Genomic DNA, 19074 nt, shown 5'->3' on the forward strand with positions numbered 1-19074 from the left:
ATATTTTCATATATATCAAACATTGATTACCATATTTTCATATATATTGTGACATCTGTGTTGCACATCATTGTGTTGCAAACATGAGAATTATGATTTTCATAAAATATATATCAGCCATTAACCATATATCAGTCAATTTGTGATTTTGATATGAATTGTTGCATCTTCTGTGTAGCATGTGTATCTGCATGTTTAGATTGGCCATGTTTGCTAAACTCAGTTAGGAATGTTTATAGCATTTTCTAAGATATGACTACTTGAGAAAGCATTCTGTCTTCTCACCAAAGATATATCCCAAGACACCAATGTGTAAAAGCTTTTAGCTATTATTCTGCAACAGATGGAGAAAGAGGCATCATTGTTAATGCTATGTGATTGCCATTATCCCTAGCACTTTCTTTGATTGCCCTATCGATCAGTGTCCTGCTTAAAGGAAATATTCTGGAATGCTAAAAAGGAATGAATGGAAATGTTTGGAGGGGAGGGAGGGAGGGGGGGGGGGGGGGCTGAAAGTTGTTGCCAAGCAACAGGAAAGTAGATCAGGACAGAGGGGAGGGTATATAGTTGTCATTTGAAGAAAAGGATTGATCTTAGCTGATTGTAGTTCACTGATGTCAGCAGTGACGTCTCAGGAAAGGAAGAGAGCAAGAGGGGACAGGTATAGTGGGGACGTTCAGCCCTGGCTACTGTCCAAAGCTCTTCACACACTCAGCCGTCCACTGCAGACAGCAACAGTCTCTATCTTTGACCGTGGGAGAAGGCAGAGGAGTGTGAAGGACACACAAACCCAGGTCTTTCATCTTACTCTGCATTCACAGCATCTATTTTCTGGTTTAGTCACCCTTTCCATTTTGTCCTTCATGCTTTTTCCTCCATTTATCAAAGGAATGTTCTGGGTTCAATATAATTTTAGGTCAATGAACAGTATTTGTGGTTTAGGTCAGTGACATGATGCTCTTTATGTACTAATTTAATCAACAATATGTTAAAAATGCATAAATCAAAAATTAAGATGATACTACTCCTGATAATGATTTTTAAGAAGTCTCTTTAAAAGAATAACATTTGTTAAATGAATGTTTATTATTATTTCTTAAGGGGAAAAGATAAAGCTTCACTATGTACTGATATTTGAAAAAGCAAAACCAAAGTACCCACATTAAACAGGAAATTATATCATAGAGTGGACCCCTGCAGACCCTCATGACTGTGTGAAGGTCAATAAGTCTTATAAAATATCAGATCTTTTTAATTTTTACAAATGAAAGTTAGTTCAGCATTTAAAATGTCATGTTGAGCGACTCCTCAAAAACATAAGAATATTTATAAATTGGTAAATCATGATATTTGTGAAAGAAAACTTTTACTGTGATATATTTAAATTTTACTTTTAACTTAACTTTTACTGTGACATATTCATTTTTTTATAATACTTAATTACATTTATTCGGGGTGGAAAGAAACCTTTTTATTTCATGGTTATACCACATTTTATTTTGCAGTCATTAAAAACTTCAAAACTTGGCAGGTTTTTTTAAACTGAATTTAATTTTTATTTTTTTTTCTTTATTGTGGACACTATTTTTCTTTGACCAATTTAATGTTGGCTACCAGCAAAAAACTTGCATTGAACCTGGAACATTTCTTGAACACCTCCATGGCTGTCTGTATTGTCTTTGCAGGTAAATGAATCCAATGCAGCCCATTCAGAGCTGCCCAATGCCCCAAGAACATACTGGAGTTCTAGGACTCCACAAACCACCAGTTTTAGCCCTGCTTGGAAATCCTTGCAAAATGGCTGCATCCTCACACTGCGAGACGGTCATGACTGGAAACCCACCAGCCTTGGGACAGACCCCGGCACTGCAGACAATCCCATCCGTTCAGCAGAGAACCAGACCAGACTCCACCGCACAATCCACAAAATGCATCAGTCGACCCAGGCCTACGGCACTGGGCACCAAGACGTCAATCAAAGTCTCCAGACCCACTGAACCTCCATTGCAGGTTAAAGCTGCGGGAACGCCCAACTTCCTGTCGCACTCCCCAACCGAATCACCATTGCCTTATTGCAGCCCCCAAAACCCACTGAGCCCCACTTCTCAACTTGGTTTCAACTCCCCAACCGGTCCCCCGACACTTCCAAGCCCTCCATCACAGCCCGTCCGTGCTAACACACACAATAACCTAATCGCCAGACCAATCCCCAGCCCCCCGTCTAACCCCATTCCTCAACCGATTCAAAGTCCCGAAGCACATGTACCAAACACAGGAGACACTACTGAGAAGTTGTTGAACAAGACCATCACCGAAGAGGGGGATTTCAGGTGAGACTTATTACCTTGTCAATAATTGTACAACAGTTAGGTTTGGTACCTTGAATCTGGTTGAGCAGCTATCCAAAAATGCCAAATTGCCAATGTAAAAGTGCGACAGCACTGAGACTTTTCACTGTTTGTTTGTGCACTGGTGAGAATGCTTTTAGTTGATCTTTCTGTAGGTTGCATTGTTATGCCAGTAGGTGGCGACAATGACTGTCTTCATGACTGAGTCATGGAGTCATTCATTCCATTGATTCATGCAAAAAAGCTAATTTTCATTCAAGAACAAAACAAGTAACTGTCTTTAGTCCTGTCCCAGATGGAAACCTAGGTTCTTTTGGTCTTCCTCTAAGCCCACAATTTAGTGGCATGATGTTGCTTTGACAGTCAGGTAGAGGTCTGCTGCAAAACTTGTCTCAGTGCATCATAGTGGCCTCAAAGGGGCCCTTGTGAACACCCGTTTGAAACTTTAAATGACATATGGGATCTTCTGAACTCAATGGACAAGTGTATGCCATGGCCAATGTAAGTCCACAAGTCTGCTAAAATACTAACTCATTCATGAACAAAAGAAGTGGCTGCCTTTATGAGCAAATGACTGAATTATTCACACAACCAAATCGCTCTAAAACACTGATCATTCACCAACAAAATGAGTGAGTCATTCAATTATTCATTCAACTAATTTATAAAAAATTATTCCTTTTTTTTTCTCAGTCCCAATGATATATGATTTGACTGCAGTCTAGGTTTCTGCTGGGTTCACTTATAACCACTGCCCTGAGAGGAGAGAATCTGTCGGTTTAAGGCAGCATCCCATTAGCTGACTCAACATCTCAAATCTTATGTGATTTTGCATTTGCTGATGAAAAACTCTGAATCGAAACAGGAAAATCAGGTCTTCAGCACTTGGAGAAGCTTATTGGTCACTGCCATTGCCATGAAAGTCCACCCTAGTGACAACCTCAGATTTCAAACTTGCAAGATGTGGTCCGAGGGTTGCTGGGGTCCTTAACTCGTCATGGAGTTGAGGTAGCACATGCTGAGGAATCAGCTAGTGGTATGCCAGCATAATAAACCTAAAGAACGCATACCTGCAGAGCTGAGATTTTCTCATTCCTTAAATCAGCATATTATCTCTCTCAGAGCCTGGTGACAGAATGGACACGAGAGCGTTGAGCTGGCAGCATTCCTAGACACGAATGTGCTCCTGGATCCTTTAGCCTGTCATCTTTGACAACATAGACAGAACCCTTATAATGTGTAATGCTGTTTACTCATCGTGCATGTGCTCTAATTAGTTAAAAGCGTTCAGCATGTTTTGGAAGCTATTAAATACAGCAGGTGACATTTATACCAGGTTTTTGATTTGAGCAGTTTTGATGACTCATATTACCATGACGTAATGCAAAGGAGAATATGACCATGGATTTAAAACTACTGATCCAAAACCTAGTGTAGCACCATATCCACCATAAATAAGAGTAACTGTGAGAGAAATGCCAATCATTAATTATATAATAGGGTATGTAGGGAATATATAACTTAAATGTATTTTAAAATTTACATTAAGTGCACAGTATGCTTTATTCCTTTTAGAGTGCATATTGTCACATGGAATGTAGGCTCTGGTATACCACCTGATGACATCACTTCCTTGTTTGGACCTGGCGTTGAAAATGGGAGCACTGACATGGTGGTCGTCGGGTAAGAATGTGTTACACTGTTCAGTTTTATACCTTCCATTATTGTTGCTGAATTAATTAACCTTCCACTGCATTCTCTGTGTGCTCTGTTTGCGTTTTCTTATTTCCATATCCTTTTTGCCATCTTCTGTTTGTCCTTGTTTTAATGGTATTCTTTGTCTCCTCTGTTTTTCTTTTTTTTCCTGCTTCTGTCCTTTATCTTTTTAGACTGCAGGAAGTAAACTCTATGATAAACAAACGGCTCAAAGATGCTCTCTTCATAGACCAGTGGAGTGAACTCTGCATGGACACACTCAGTCGTTTTGGATACGTGTTGGTCAGTATGAAATCAAATGCATATCAGGCTTAAAAGAACAGTTCACCAAAGAACAATAAAGGAAATGCTCTCATCATTTACACCCCCTCCTGATATTCTAAACACACAAGAAGAAATAAATGGTCACCAAAACTGTTTGGTTACCAGAATTCTTAAAAATAAAAAAATAAAAATCTGTGTTCCACAGAAGAAATAAATCATGTTCCTATGTGCTCATTAAAATGTTCTGATTGGTTCTTACCTTGCTGCTGTGCAGTTGCTGGTGTGTTTTTTATGATTGTGAGGGTGTTGCTAGGAGGTTTCTTGGGTTTATCCACAAGGTTTATCCACTGACCAGCAAAGAAACAGATGAGACTGAACCATGACAAGCTATTGGAGATGCAACAAAAATAAATACCCCTGCTGACAAGCCCTTGTGTGAAGCAGTTAAGAGATACATGCAACTCTAATTAAAAGAAATTGTTTATAACTTCTGGAGAGAAATAGCGCAGACACTGGATGAAACTTTCTAGTACACGTTAGGGGTTTGCATCTCCATAACTGAGGCCGATACAATACACATCTCGATGCATATAGCCAATGACACGATACATATGAAGCAGTTACCGATGCGATACGATTCACCCCTTTTACGATGCAGTGCTTCACTTGAGAATCAGTTTAAAGAGGATATTTCAATCTACATATAAAATATTGGTCACAAATTATTGGTCCCTTTCTAAATAATAAAAGTATAGCGCATCTACTAATAATTATATATAAAATAAATCGTTTATCAATGCAAATATGTTAGAAGTGATGCATCGACGTATCCCATGCACACGTTTATAAATCAGTGCATTGCATCGTTAACTTTTATGCCGATGCACCGATGCGAAATTGGGAATCTTACCATCCCTAGGGCACATGTGTCCAGCTGCTGTTTTTGTGCATGCCATCAAACAAAGTGTACTATTAAAGGTTATTTGTTTGGCTGTATGTACATACTAAGTGATTGCATCAAAACTGAAATATACTTTGGGTAAGAGGGTTAAGACAATGTATACCTCAGTTTTGATTTAAAAAAAAATGTCTTTGTACTTGTTTAAACTGGAGTTGTGTGTATCTCAAAATTATATTCACCCAAAAATGAAAATGTACTCACACCTCAGGCCATCTAAGATATGGAGAAATGTAGCATTACATCACTTGCTCACCAATGGATCCTCTGCAGTGAATGGGTGCCGTCAGGATGAGAGTCCAAACAGCTGATAAAAACATCACAGTAATCTACAACATTGTCAATTAGCATCTTGTAAAGTGACAAACTACAAATCCAGTATTAAGATGTTTTTAACTTCAAACCATTGTGTTCGGCCAAAATAAGATTCCTTGATCCATATTATTGCTTTCTCCAGTGAAAAAGTCATCTCATCTGAATCAGCAGAGAAATATGCGCAGATCAAGCAATATTTATAAGCAAAAAAAGAGGACAACAGGGGACAAACTTTTTCATTTATTATGGATTATGAACTAGTATTTTGGCCAGAAGTGACAGTTTAAAGTTCAAACGCCTTAAGGATGGATTTATTTCTTATAAGCACACAGCTTTTCACTTATCGAATGGAGTGGTGTGGATCACTTGTGGATTATTGTGATGTTTTATCAGCTGTTTGGACTCTCATTCTGACGGCACCCATTCGCTGCAGAGGATCCGATGGTGAGCAAATGATGTAATGCTAAATCTTTTCAAATCTGTTCAGATGAAGAAACAAAATCTTAAATCTTAATAATGATGTATGCTTTACTAAACCACACTAATGAGGAGTTCAACTTGAAATGTGTGCATTTCTGTCTAGGTGGCATCTCAGAGGATGCAGGGGGTTTTCTTACTGGTGTTTTCCAAATTCTGCCACCTTCCCTTCCTCAGAGGAGTACAAACCCAAAGCACTCGCACTGGTTTGGGAGGCTACTGGGTGAGTCAAACAAGGAAAGACCTCTGGGAAAGAGAGTCTAATTTCTAAACGCTTATGTGATCAGTGATTGTTGTGCTGTATTAGTACTTTAATGTCGAACATCAAATATCTGCATAATGTCATGACTCTCGCCGTGTGATCACTTTGATGATTACAGGAAAAGCGGAGTCAAAGGGAGAGCGTGGAAATGAGACTGCGAGCATGTTTTTGTGTATGTGACAGTGAGCGTGTGTGTGTGTGTGTGTGTGTGTGTGTGTGAGAGACCCTGTGTGTAGTTGTCAGCATGGCTCCAGGCTCATTCTGCAGTCTCCTTTGAGTAGGGCACAGTAGGACACGCAGCAGCTCTGTTTCTGATCTGTCTTCTAGTGTACAAACACACACACGCATCAGGTTCATCTCTGTTTGATCTAATGCAGACTGAACACACACACACAGCAGCTCTCAGTTCTCCCTAGTGCGTTACCCAGAAAGACAGAGCACAACCCGTGGGAACTGCAGCACCAGCGCTGCTAATAAACCGCAAGTCTCTGCACAACCCATTTCACCCTTGACTGCACAGCACACCTGTCCTTCTCAGCACAGTGTTTCAAGGGATAGTTCGCTCACAAATGAAAATTTTATCATCATTCGGTCCTTTGCTCATGTTGTTTGAACAATAGTTTAGAGTGGCAATGTCTGTCAAGCTCCAAAAAGGACATGCAGGCAGATTCATTCCGGTGACTTGAATATGTTTACAGAAAAGATTTGTTTAGTAATTCATTCGGTAACTCTTTTTGCAATTGTTACCCAGGAGGAAGCGACAAGCAGGTGTTATGAGTTAGTCATTGAATTGTTTATTGAACAAGTAACACAGAATCTTTCTTGAGTGAAATTAGTTTAATTATCCTTTATTAAAATGTACATGTCTAAAAGGCTCCAGAAAATGTTTGAGCATCATCAGTATTATTTAGTTTAGATTTTTTTCTGTATTTTTTAAGTTACAACGAAGCATATCTACAAATGTTACTCCCTTTTTAAACTGTGTGGCATAACTTTTATCAAGATGCTATAGAAAAAAGACAATAATAGCTTGATATAAATATGAAGTATTAGGTGTTAAAAAAAATGTTTTTACATCATTTTAAATGTAAGATTGAATTACATGCAAAATTGAACGAACATGTCCCCCTCACTCAGTCAGCAGTGTAATAGCTAATAATTTTAATATTTAATACTTTTTTCAGTTTTCATTTTAGATTAATTCTTAGTAATTTTGTTTGTTTTTGTCATTTTTATTTTTTATAGCTTTAATTTAATTTTATTTAATTCGATTTTAGTAATTGTAGGATTTAATTTATTTCAGTTAGCGGCCAAGGCAACATTTAAATTTTTGAAGCGTTTCATCTAATATTTATTTTATTTATTTAATTTTTTTTTTTTTCAATTTTCAGCTTTATTTCAGTTTATTTGTATTACTTTATTAATTGTTTTAATAGATTATTAATAGTTTTAGTTAATAACGCTTGACAGTCAGTCAAGTGTTGATTCTTGTTCACAAACAAGCTTTATTCCAGTTTATTCTCTTCATTTTTTGAACAAGATGTCTGGTTCACACTCAAATAACTGAGTCATTCTGTGAAAACTGTGTATTCATTCAACCAATTCCAACCTTTCCAATCAACTGTATGTTTTTTCTTTATTAGAGTTTGACAGCTGTGGTCGCTATAAACTGTTATCGATTGGAAAAGAGCTGCATGAAGATTAAAAATTTAAAACTTTGTTTGATTCCATGAAAAAAACAAAAAACAACAGCCATAAGGGTAAATAATCTCTATAATAACATTGTTTTTTTCTTTCACCGTTAGGGTAGGCGCTTAAAAAAAACACCTTACTATGGAGTCCAGAGCTGCTGTATTATTAATGTCTTCCCATTATCCTCTGGCTCTATATGTTTGTCTCAGGGGAATAAAGGGGGAGTAAGTGCACGCATGATGGTTTTCGGGCACCCTGTGTGGTTCCTCAACTGCCACCTGCCGGCTCACATGCGTAATCTGGAGCAGCGGATGGAGGACTTTGAAAGCATCCTGCAGCAGCAGCAGTTCGAGGGCGGCACGGCTGTGGGTGTGCTGGATCACGAGTGGGTACCTGGAAAAAATATATCTTTGATGCCTAGGCTTACTTATGTACTAATAAAGCTACACTATGTAAGATATGGCATTTTTTTAAACAAAACTAAAAGTGTGTTGCAGAACAACATTGTTTTGGTTGAGGCATTTAAACTGTAATGTTCTTTTAAAACAGTCTTTTAATGTGTATTTGAGCATTAATCTGAGTAGCTTTATACAGATGTACTTTGACCTGTTGATTTCACTGGAAATTATGGCATTCTCCACAGTGTGGTGTTCTGGTTCGGTGATCTGAACTTCCGAATCGAAGGTTATGACATTCACGTGGTGAAAAGTGCAATTGAGAATGACAAACTGCCTCTGCTGTGGGAAAAAGATCAGGTAAAAGAGCTATAATGTCACAGGTTGCTTGGAGACCATCATAGCCCTAGTGAAAAAGAAGTGCACTTAATTGAATTAAATGTGCACTTGCAGTTTACTTCAAATCTTTTAAGTATATTTTTTTTAAATAAACTGTATTTGCAGATAATATATTAAGAGGAAAAGTACACATTTTAAAAGGCACTTTGTAATCATGTCAAATTAAAAGTTTTACCTTGAAGTACAATTTTAAGTTGAATTCATTATTTTAAGTCTTTTGTCAGCACTTATTTTGCTGTACTGACGAGCATACTAAAGCACATGGTACATGATAACATTTTTAACTGTAGTGTGTTATTTGATATTTAATTAAATTGGTAAATTAATATATTTTAAATGTAATAAACTGCCGCATCATTACAAATGAGTAATTACAAATAAATGTAAATACATGACATGCAAGTTTAATAGAAATTAAATTTATTTTTATTATGTATTAGAACATAATAAAATAGTACATTTTTACTTTTTTTGATGACAATAAAAGTTAAATATAAAGATGCACTGAAGACCTACTAAGTGGAGAAAAAAAAAAAGTTCAGCTAATTGCTTTTAATATATATTTAAACTATAATACATTTTCATTTAATTAACATGCAAAAAATGTCTAAAAACATTACATTCAGGTCCCACTTAACTATATTCTTTTAAAAAGTACATTAGTTCCATAATAAGTGTTCTTCTTAAAAGTATGCTGAAGAACTAATTTTACACAAGGGAGGCCCTGTCCCAAATGCTGAAATTTTCATGGATGCGGTTATACAGAACACCCTTTTGAATCATAAAATGAACATAGAACGAGGTGTGCCATTTGGAACAGGGCCATGAAGGAAACTGATTGCACAGGTGCATGTGATTTCAATGGTATAAACAGCTGAAGCAATGTTGAACATATCAGATAAGCTCAGATAATTGTCCTTGTCTCAATCACATAACACCAGATGTCTCTGTACAGATCTTGGCAATACTGTTTTTTTCATTCTGTTACCACTAGAGGTCAGTGTACTACATGTATAAACAAAGCAGGCAGCTGGATTCAGCTCTTCAGTGCATCTGCACACTATATGTTGTGATGTCTGCTAGATAGGGTTGTTGTTAGAAAGATAACTTGAAAGAGCATTTTGTCGTTTTGTCTTTGTCGCAGCTCAACATAGCGAAAAAAAGTGAATCCGTTCTGGAGGGGTTTATAGAAGGACCCCTCAATTTCCCACCAACTTACAAGTTTGATGTGGGAACACATACTTATGACACAAGGTCTGTTATGCTTTTTTACATGAGCCTTTCTGTTTCTCTGGACTCTTGTTTAAACCTGGCTTCCTTTCCTAGTGCAAAAAAGAGAAAGCCTGCGTGGACGGATCGCATCTTGTGGCGTCTGCGCAGGACGGGCTCCCCCGTACCGTCCCATAATTCTGCACTACAGCGGGGTTTGACCTCTTGGCTGGGCGGCGCCACCAGAGTTTCCCAGCACTTCTACCGCAGTCATATGGGCTTCACCATTAGTGATCACAAGCCGGTGTCCGCCCTCTTCTCTTTGCATGTGAGTCTAAAAATGGCAGCAAGACACTGGATAGTCTGTGAGCAGCGCTGTATGTATTTCAGGCCTGCCATGTGAGGTATCTGTTATAGTGACACTTCAACATTTACGAGTTAAAAAAGATCTCTATAAGGCAGTAAATGTTATTATGTCTAAATGATTCATAATGCCTACAGTTGATTCTAAGATTCTGTCCCATCTTCCTCTGTCCTGCTCAGTTTCCCTTTAAGGTGAACTTACCATTAGTGACACTGGAAGTGGAGAAGGAATGGACCAAGTTCTCTGATGCTACAGTTAAACTCTCAATGGCCCATGGCTTTCAGAGGAGTTCATGGGACTGGGTGGGACTGTACAAGGTAATAAATAAAAGCCATTTTCACATAAAACTACTTTTAACATTAGTTTCATTAAAGCTCAGTCTGTCCACAACTGACTTTTTTTTTTTCACAAATTACACATATTATATTATTATAATAATTACACAATCACAATGGCATTATAATAGGTGTAATTAACTCTGTCAGTCTTATTAAAGGTAAAGTGTGCATTTGTGTGCTCCACTTTCTCTACAATAATTTTTAAGACATTTTTCCCAGACATTCTCCCTACCTACTATTGGTCAATGACTAGATAGTCCCGAACTGTTTAAGACTTAAAGGGATAGTTCACCCAAAAATCATTTACTCACCCTCAAATAGTTCCACACAAAGGAAGATATTCTTAAGAAAGTTTGTAAGCAGGCTGTTTTGGGGCACCATTGACTTCCGTAGTAGGAAAAAATAAATGCTATGGAAGTCAATGGTGCCCCAGAACTGCTCTTTTTCCCACATTCTTCAGAATATCTTCCTTTGTGTTCCACAGAACAAAGACATTCCTACAGGTTTGGAACTATTTGAGGGTGAGTAAATGATTTTTGGTTTAACTATCCCTTTAATATCTTAAATCATTTTGCTTTTTGCAGGGTATCTCATAATTGAGACTTTTTTTTCTCAGAATTCAGTTTACATCTTACTTTAGTTAGTTTATAGTTGGAATTGTCTGATGTGTTAGAATTTTTTTGTCCCATGGTGGGAACAGGTTACCATAAATTATACTGTTTTGTAGCCTAATTTTCAGATATAATCTCAGGTGGTTTTAGTCAATGCTTAAAGCAACAATATCAAACAATAAACAGAAAAACCTTTGTACCAGAAAGAGACTTATGTATTGATTGAAAACTATTACATGAGTTATGTTTATCTGACATTTAACTATGTGAACTGATCAGTTGCATTATGCTTGCTTTCTCTTTCATTTACATTGAAGAGAACTGTTGATAGATTGTATGAATACAAAAAACACTATTGTTTAGCTTGCAACGTGAGCAGGATGTACCTGTTTGTTATCTTTACAGAAATGTTCGTATGATGTATGTTCACATCCTATGATACACTGCAGATATTTGGCTCTTTTGGTTTCTTTTATATTATTTTTCATCTTTATTTCAAAATATTTGAAAACACTGCTGTTTGTGATTTAATGAACAATTTTCAGTCTCTGATTAAATTCATTTAAATGTTAATTAAAAACACCTCCAGCCACCAACCAAATCTGCACCTTAAATAATTAAATTATTTAAATACTCATTTTACTTTGTTTTAGGTGGGATTTAAGCACCACAAGGATTACGCTGCATATGTATGGGCCAAATCTGAGCATTCGACACAGGTAGGACGTGGCATTTGTTAGTCGTTTGCGTAAGCTGTGATGAGATGAAAGATACTAGCAGCCTGACCCTGAACTTTACGTCTCTCTGTGTGCACTGGACAATGCTTTAATCCTAAAATCAAATCATTCCTGGATAACCTTGGATTGAAAGCTTTAAGATTAGGGAATGACCAAACAGTATTAATACTAACAAAGAAGATTTATTGAGTAGCCAGTGCTGACTATGATTATCCTTAATTTGTTGTTTTATTCATGACCTTCAGGTGATGTTTTCTGAGGAAGATCTGCCAAGAGACCCGGGAGAATATATTCTGGGATATTACAGTAACAACACCAACAGCATCGTAGGAGTGACAGAACCATTTCAGGTTCACTCTGCTCTCACACAGCTCAAATGCTAATATTAGCTTTGTTTGCACGCGCAGCTCAGTAGCTCTGAGCGTGTTGTAGGGCATGATGACTAGGTCATTGTGCTCTGGCATTGCCATTGTCAACATTTGAAGTATTCATTGGAGTCTGATTTGTATTTGACGCTGGACATTCTCAAATTACTAACATAAAGATCAGTTTTGTCGTTTGAATAACAAACTAGATGTTCGATGCCACACAATGGAAATAAGACACCAAGTACTGCAGTTTGAAACACAATATTCCGCCGTTTCAAAGAAGTTTTAGCAGTAGAGCTGGTATTAGAATGAAACCAAAACCACTGTGGTGAAAGTATTCACATTCAACATTCCATACCTGCATACCATAAGATAAGTCTGACAGAGCTTCTTCTGGTCAGAAAAATGCCCATTTAGACAGAAAGAGACTGACTGACATGGAACTGACAAAAGTTTTTGTTTTACATGCTGATTATGTTCAATCAGAAATAAATTAGACCACAATTATAGACTCAAAAACCTCAACTGACACAAAAACCTTGTTCAGATAATACTGCAGTGGTACATTAATAGTTGTACAGAAAACTCAGAAATTAAATGAAAATGTGTGTAGACTTTTCAAAAGTACTAAACGCTCATTATTTCTCAGAGAAAAAAAATTAAAAGAAGAGTTTACTTATATATATATATATATATATATATATATATATATATATATATATATATAGGATATACACTGTATGTATATATGTGTATATATATATATATATATATATATATATATATATATATATATATATATATATATATATATATATATATATATATATATATATATATATATATATATATATATATTCTATATTTTATATATAAGATTTTATTACATAATCACATGAATTTCCAACTCCAGAAGAGATGTTTTGAAGACAGTGCTGGTCTTTATTTCATCATTCATTTGACTGAAGCTTTCAAGGAGAAAAAAAACACTAAATTTCATAGACTATTTTTTTCTTAAGTCTTCTGACGTAATACGAACAAGTGTTGTAGTTGACACCAGCTCATCTGTGTCAGAGGGAAGATAGAGACCAGAAGAGAGATTGGTCTGAGTCAAGACTGAGACCAGAAGAGGGCTGAGTTCAGTCTCAAGACCAAGACCAGAAGAAGATTTAATTTGTGTCAAGGCCGAGACCAGAAGAGAGTCAGGTTTGAGTCAATACTGAGAACAGAAGATTCAGTTTGGTCTCAAGACAGAGACCAGAAAAGGGTTGAGTCTGAATCAAGACTGAGACCAGAAGAAGGTTGAATTTGAGTCAAGACCAAGACCAGAAGAGAGATATATCTGAGTCTAGACTGAGACCAGAAGAGGGTCAGGTTTGAGTCAATACTGAGAACAGAAGAGAGATATATCTGAGTCTAGACTGAGACCAGAAGAGGGTCAGGTTTGAGTCAATACTGAGAACAGAAGATTCAGTTTGGTCTCAAGACAGAGACCAGAAAAGGGTTGAGTCTGAATCAAGACTGAGACCAGAAGAGAGATGAGTCTGAGTCTAGACTGAGACCAGAAGAGGGTCAAGTTTGAGTCAATACTGAGAACAGAAGAGGGTTGAGTTTGATCTCAAGACTGAGACCAGAAGAGTGTTGAGTTTAAGTTCAGACAGAGACAAGAAGAGAAATGAGTCGGAGTCAAGACTTAGACCAAAAGAAGGTTGACTTAAAATCAAGACAGAATCCACATGGTTACGAGTCCATGACAGGGCCAACATGAACATGAAGATTTATACATCATCTGAAAGCTGAATAAATAAGCTTTCCATTGATGTATGGTTTGTTAGGACAATATTTGGCCGAGATACAACTATTTGAAGATCTGGAATCTGGGGGTGCAAAAAAAATCAAAATATTGAGAAAATCGCCTTTAAAGTTGTCCAAATGAAGTTCTTAGCAATGCATATTACTATTATTCAAAAAATAAGTTTTGATATTTACGGTAGGAAATTTACAAAATATCTTCATGGAATGTGATCTTTACTTATAAAAGAAAAATCAATAATTTTGACCCATGCAATGTATTTTTGGCTATTGCTACAAATATACCCCAGCGACTTAAGACTGGTTTTGTGCTCCAGGGTCACATATGGTTATGGTCTTGTCATGGACTTGGGTACTTATGGACTAGGACCCATTTTTAGTGAATTCAGATTTTTTGCTATCTGTTCATTTACATGATTACCTAATTAATCACTTACACTTTAGATTTCATTCAAATTACTTCTACATAACACTGAAATCTTCAGTATATGACTTGTGTATATATATTCTTTTTCATTTCATCCTCTTTGTTTTTCCTCACAGGTGCAACTGCCCATGTCCACGCCGCCTGCACCAGCGTGTCATTCGCGCTCTGACAGTTCTGACGTCAGCTCTGAAGATGACAGTACGCTGGTGCTGTTGGCCCCCAGCTCTCGTAGCCCCAGCCCTGGAAACCACAGTAGCAAACGGCATCACCAGAAGCGGCAGCGCAGCCGCAGCCCCGCCGTACCGGCGCTCTCCGGGACGCCTCTTCCCTCCCTGCAGTCTCTCAGCCTGTGCCCACGTCCCCGTGATGGCCCAGCACGGAGCTCCTCCCCGCGCCCTTCAGCCAACGCCAAGAAAGAGCGTCTGGTTTCTCCAGACACATTAACCTCGCCCTCCCTCAGTCCTCTCAGTCCACGGAGCCCAGTGTCCCCCATCAGTGCTCCGGAGGCTCTGATAGCAGCCATTTTAGGAGAGCCCAGGCCTCCTCAGATAGGAAAAGCAGGCGATGTGATTCTCTGACCAATCCCCCCTTCCCTGTCGCTTCATTACTAGACTTTAGCAGATATCGTAATGCAACTACTTGAGAGAAACGGCCAGTTTCAGGTCGTCCTCTGGCGCCTATCAGACCTACAGCTGTTTGTGCTCTCATGCCTCGTTGTGCTTAATCGCTTCACAAACTTATTCTCAGTTCTCAGTGATAGATTGTAAATGGTGACAGTACAACAGTGCACCAACAGTGCACATCAGCCTTATAGTGCAGGACAACCTGACCCAAGGTAAAACTGTCCTTTTACCGTAGAATCAAAGCAAACAGTGATGTCAGCATTCATCTCAGCCTTTACTCTTAACTAGTTGTCGACCGGGCTTTAATGGCCGATGTCAAGAGGTTTATTGTGGAAAATTAAACAACATTATACATAAAGTACTGTACTTTATCTAAAAGAAAATTATAGGAAGTTTTCTCCTTAACTTTTTAAAGTTGATAATCCTATTTATTGATTTAACTATGGTGTATTTAATTATTTAAATTTAGAAAACCTCCAGTTGAGAACTGCTGTTGATAGACTGTAAATATACAGTGGGGTCAAAAATCAAAATCAGATTCAAAATCTGTCTTAAAACTTGAAGTGTATATATATATATATATATATAAGAAAATAGAAGCACTTTTACTGGTGGACTCTGTATTTGTATGTCTGTAGATATAGGCTACACTACCATTCAGAACATTTGGGGTTAGTAAGATTTGTTGGTGTTGTTTTCGAAAGAAATTAATACTTTTATTTAGCAAGGATGCATAAAATTAATGAAAGCGATACTAAAGACTGTTTAAAAAATGTTGCTCTTTTGAACTATTCATCAAAGAATCCTGAGAATATGTACCACCGTTTCCACATCTTTAACACTGTTAATAATCAGAAATGTTTCTTGAGAAGCTTGATTTCTGAAGGATCATGTGACACTGAAAAACGACCACTAACCTTGGAATGGTCAGTGTATGAGACAAAAGACACCATTGTTGAATAAATATAGTCAAACCATAGCCTGTTTTCTGACAGCAAATGAAAGTAAGATGTACATGATTTTATAGGAAAATTATTCAAAATTCAAAACAAATTGAGAATTCATTCAGCGCAGGTAATTAGGCACAGATCATTCAAGAAGGTCAAATGGCATCCTATTAATTGTTGATACGTCGGTCTATCACCGCTGTTAACAACTGATGTCATCATAAATGGGTCTAGTAGTATATGAGTACACATATCTGCCAGTTTTGGGACATACTATATAAGACCACCATCCCAGATTTTAGAAGTTGCTCATTAACACCCATCATGCTTTGCTGAAGTTTTGTCAAGCCAACAGCCTCTCCTAAAACAGAGCAAACCTTTGACAGGAGCGGCTGATTGAAGACAGCCAATTACATCAGCTCTGCTCATAGCATTTTGTGTCATTTGATCTATTAGAGCTGAGAGAAGCTGGCGTGAAGTGTGTGTGTGTGAACGCATATTGACTGTGAAAAAATAAACAGCTAAAGGACATGTAGGGTGAGTTTAGCAAAGGTCAGGCAAATAAATGTCAGGACTGATTGCCCTTTAAATAACAGAAGACAATAAAATGTAACTAAGCCTGACAGTATATTGACTTCATGTCATCAGCATATCATCGCAAACATTTCTCACTTTTGCATATCTCTCCTTTCTGTATTCTCTGTTCATGTTTTCAACAGTACACATAATCTGTAAAGGTAAAGAACTGTAATTTTACTGTCCTCCTTTTCTCTTATGTTTTGTCTTAAATAATTTGGCTGGAGAGCAAAGAACACTGAGTTTGTCTATAATCATTGATTTATTGACTTATATTGTATTTTTTTAATCAGTTCAAAGTCAAATGTTTTCCTGTGGCGTAATTGTCCTCATTTTGAACTGTGAAGTACATGTGTCGAAATGAACAATGAGGACACAATGCTATACCCTAAAAATAAAAAATCAAATTTTCACCCATTTTTGAATCCTGTGAAGTGATTCCCAAAGTCACTTTTTTTTTTTTTTAAATAATGGTTAGTCTCTCAGGAAACTTTGAAAAGGTTGCTAATCAGGATCACGATCATGCTTGTAGGTTTAGATGAGGGAGAGTTTTAACAAAAATATGTTACTGACTTTTCAGTTTAATTTGTCTCTCAACACTCCATGAATAATCCATTAGTCTGTTATGAGATCTAAGCTCTTAAGAGTTTGGAATGAGACTCTGGAAACTCTTCCAGACCTGGAGGCGAATAGACAGTGAAAAGCAGTGTGATCAGTTTGGTAATATATTGTGAGGTCTATGACTCATTCGTGATTGACAGCAAACGTTGCGCAATTTTAAATTCTTTTTGAAAGCATCTCCCTCAAGCAAAAACCGTCACCTGGCTGCAACGTGATCATACATAAGAGTTATGTATCCAAAACCTTGCCAGGTGCAAGTTCATGTCATTCCTGTAAATAAATACACCAAAATTAAACACCCTGCATTCACTTTGATTTGATAAAGAGACAAAAACAATCATTGTTTTATCTGGCAGAATGTCTGATATTCCTTCAATGCAAAACTTTATACTTTTATACTTTATACTTTTTTCTTTTTCAGACCTTATAGTTCTAGGCCTCCACAAAACTTTTTCATCTCAATTTAAATTATTTTTTTGTGGTTATCTGTTACATATATTAATTCTATATAATGCTAATTTAAATTTAAAAAACAAAACTTAACAGTGAAACGCTAATAAAAGACATAGCATTTACAAACAAATCACATAAAACTGGGCCTGATAACCAGCTGCTTATAAGAGAGGCCGGTGTTTAGAAAAGTAGTCTTCGTGGTTTATTTAAATGCCAGAGCTTTTGAAAGCAAATGAATGCTCACTATCAAGGAACATTTTCATTCTTTGCATCATAACGTACCAATTTACAACACAAAAGGCAATAACACAATGTTGTAAGCACTACTTCCTGATCTCAAATACCATAGACCAAACGGCCTTTCATCTAATTCTTCTACATCAGTTTTTAATTGTTACAAATTATTTAGAATTATAATTAATTGGAAGGGAGACAAAGAAAAAAAACAGTCTGAGACCACACTGAATATATGGGATTTTAAATTTTTTTCATTTAAACCTGTATGTAAACTTAAAAATCATTAGGTAGAATATATATATACTCTTAAAAAGTTAAGAAATAATTAAAATAATTACAACTACAAATGTATAATAAATTTAATATATAAAAATATTTAAGCCAGTAATGTTCATAAATCATTTTGTGACAAATGTGAACTCTTTTCGCAGAAAGGCAGATGTTCTTGCTCACATATATATAACATAATACATATAATAACATTCACAAATCTTCCTAGAAAATGTTTATTCACACAGCTCGAGTGCTGCTGTCATTAAAACAAAAAGACATCCCAAAATTCATATTTTTTCAATTAAACCTTTCACTCAAGTGCTCAAAATGACAACAAAAAATGATAAAAATGCGAAGAACAGCTTTTTAACAAGTGGTCTCCAACTTTTGGACCCTAGTGCATATCTGAGGTTAGATATGAATCGACAAACTCAGCGACCTCTGAGTTTCCCTGTGAAGCCCACGTCCCCTGTACCTCCTGGCACTCTAAGAAATTACTGCCTACAGATTAGACGGGATAAAAGAGGCCCCATGCTGACTGAAAGTGTGTGACAGTGCAATAGACGCACTGAGTGAATGTAATAGATTATAATCATGCTTACTGGTTATGCACAGAATATGTATACACACACACATACGTTTTGCATGCTAC

The 19074-nt window shown here is 36.9% G+C and overlaps 1 protein-coding gene across 1 annotated transcript; it reads left to right on the forward strand.

The window, feature by feature from the left end:
• Nucleotides 1-1689: 1689 nt before the first annotated feature.
• LOC306865831 (inositol polyphosphate 5-phosphatase K-like) lies at nt 1690-15270 on the forward strand (the record flags this gene model as incomplete). Its single annotated transcript, XM_079410659.1, has 12 exons — nt 1690-2330; nt 3924-4031; nt 4238-4346; nt 6185-6301; nt 8242-8417; nt 8676-8787; nt 9971-10080; nt 10153-10363; nt 10579-10716; nt 12002-12067; nt 12331-12435; nt 14809-15270. 12 exons carry the CDS (start codon nt 1690-1692, stop codon nt 15268-15270), a joined length of 2355 nt encoding a protein of 784 aa, XP_079266785.1.
• Between the last annotated feature and the right edge of the window lie 3804 nt (nt 15271-19074).

This window comes from Barbus barbus (assembly GCF_936440315.1).
Source record: "Barbus barbus genome assembly, chromosome: 47".
Taxonomy (NCBI): Eukaryota; Metazoa; Chordata; class Actinopteri; order Cypriniformes; family Cyprinidae; genus Barbus; species Barbus barbus.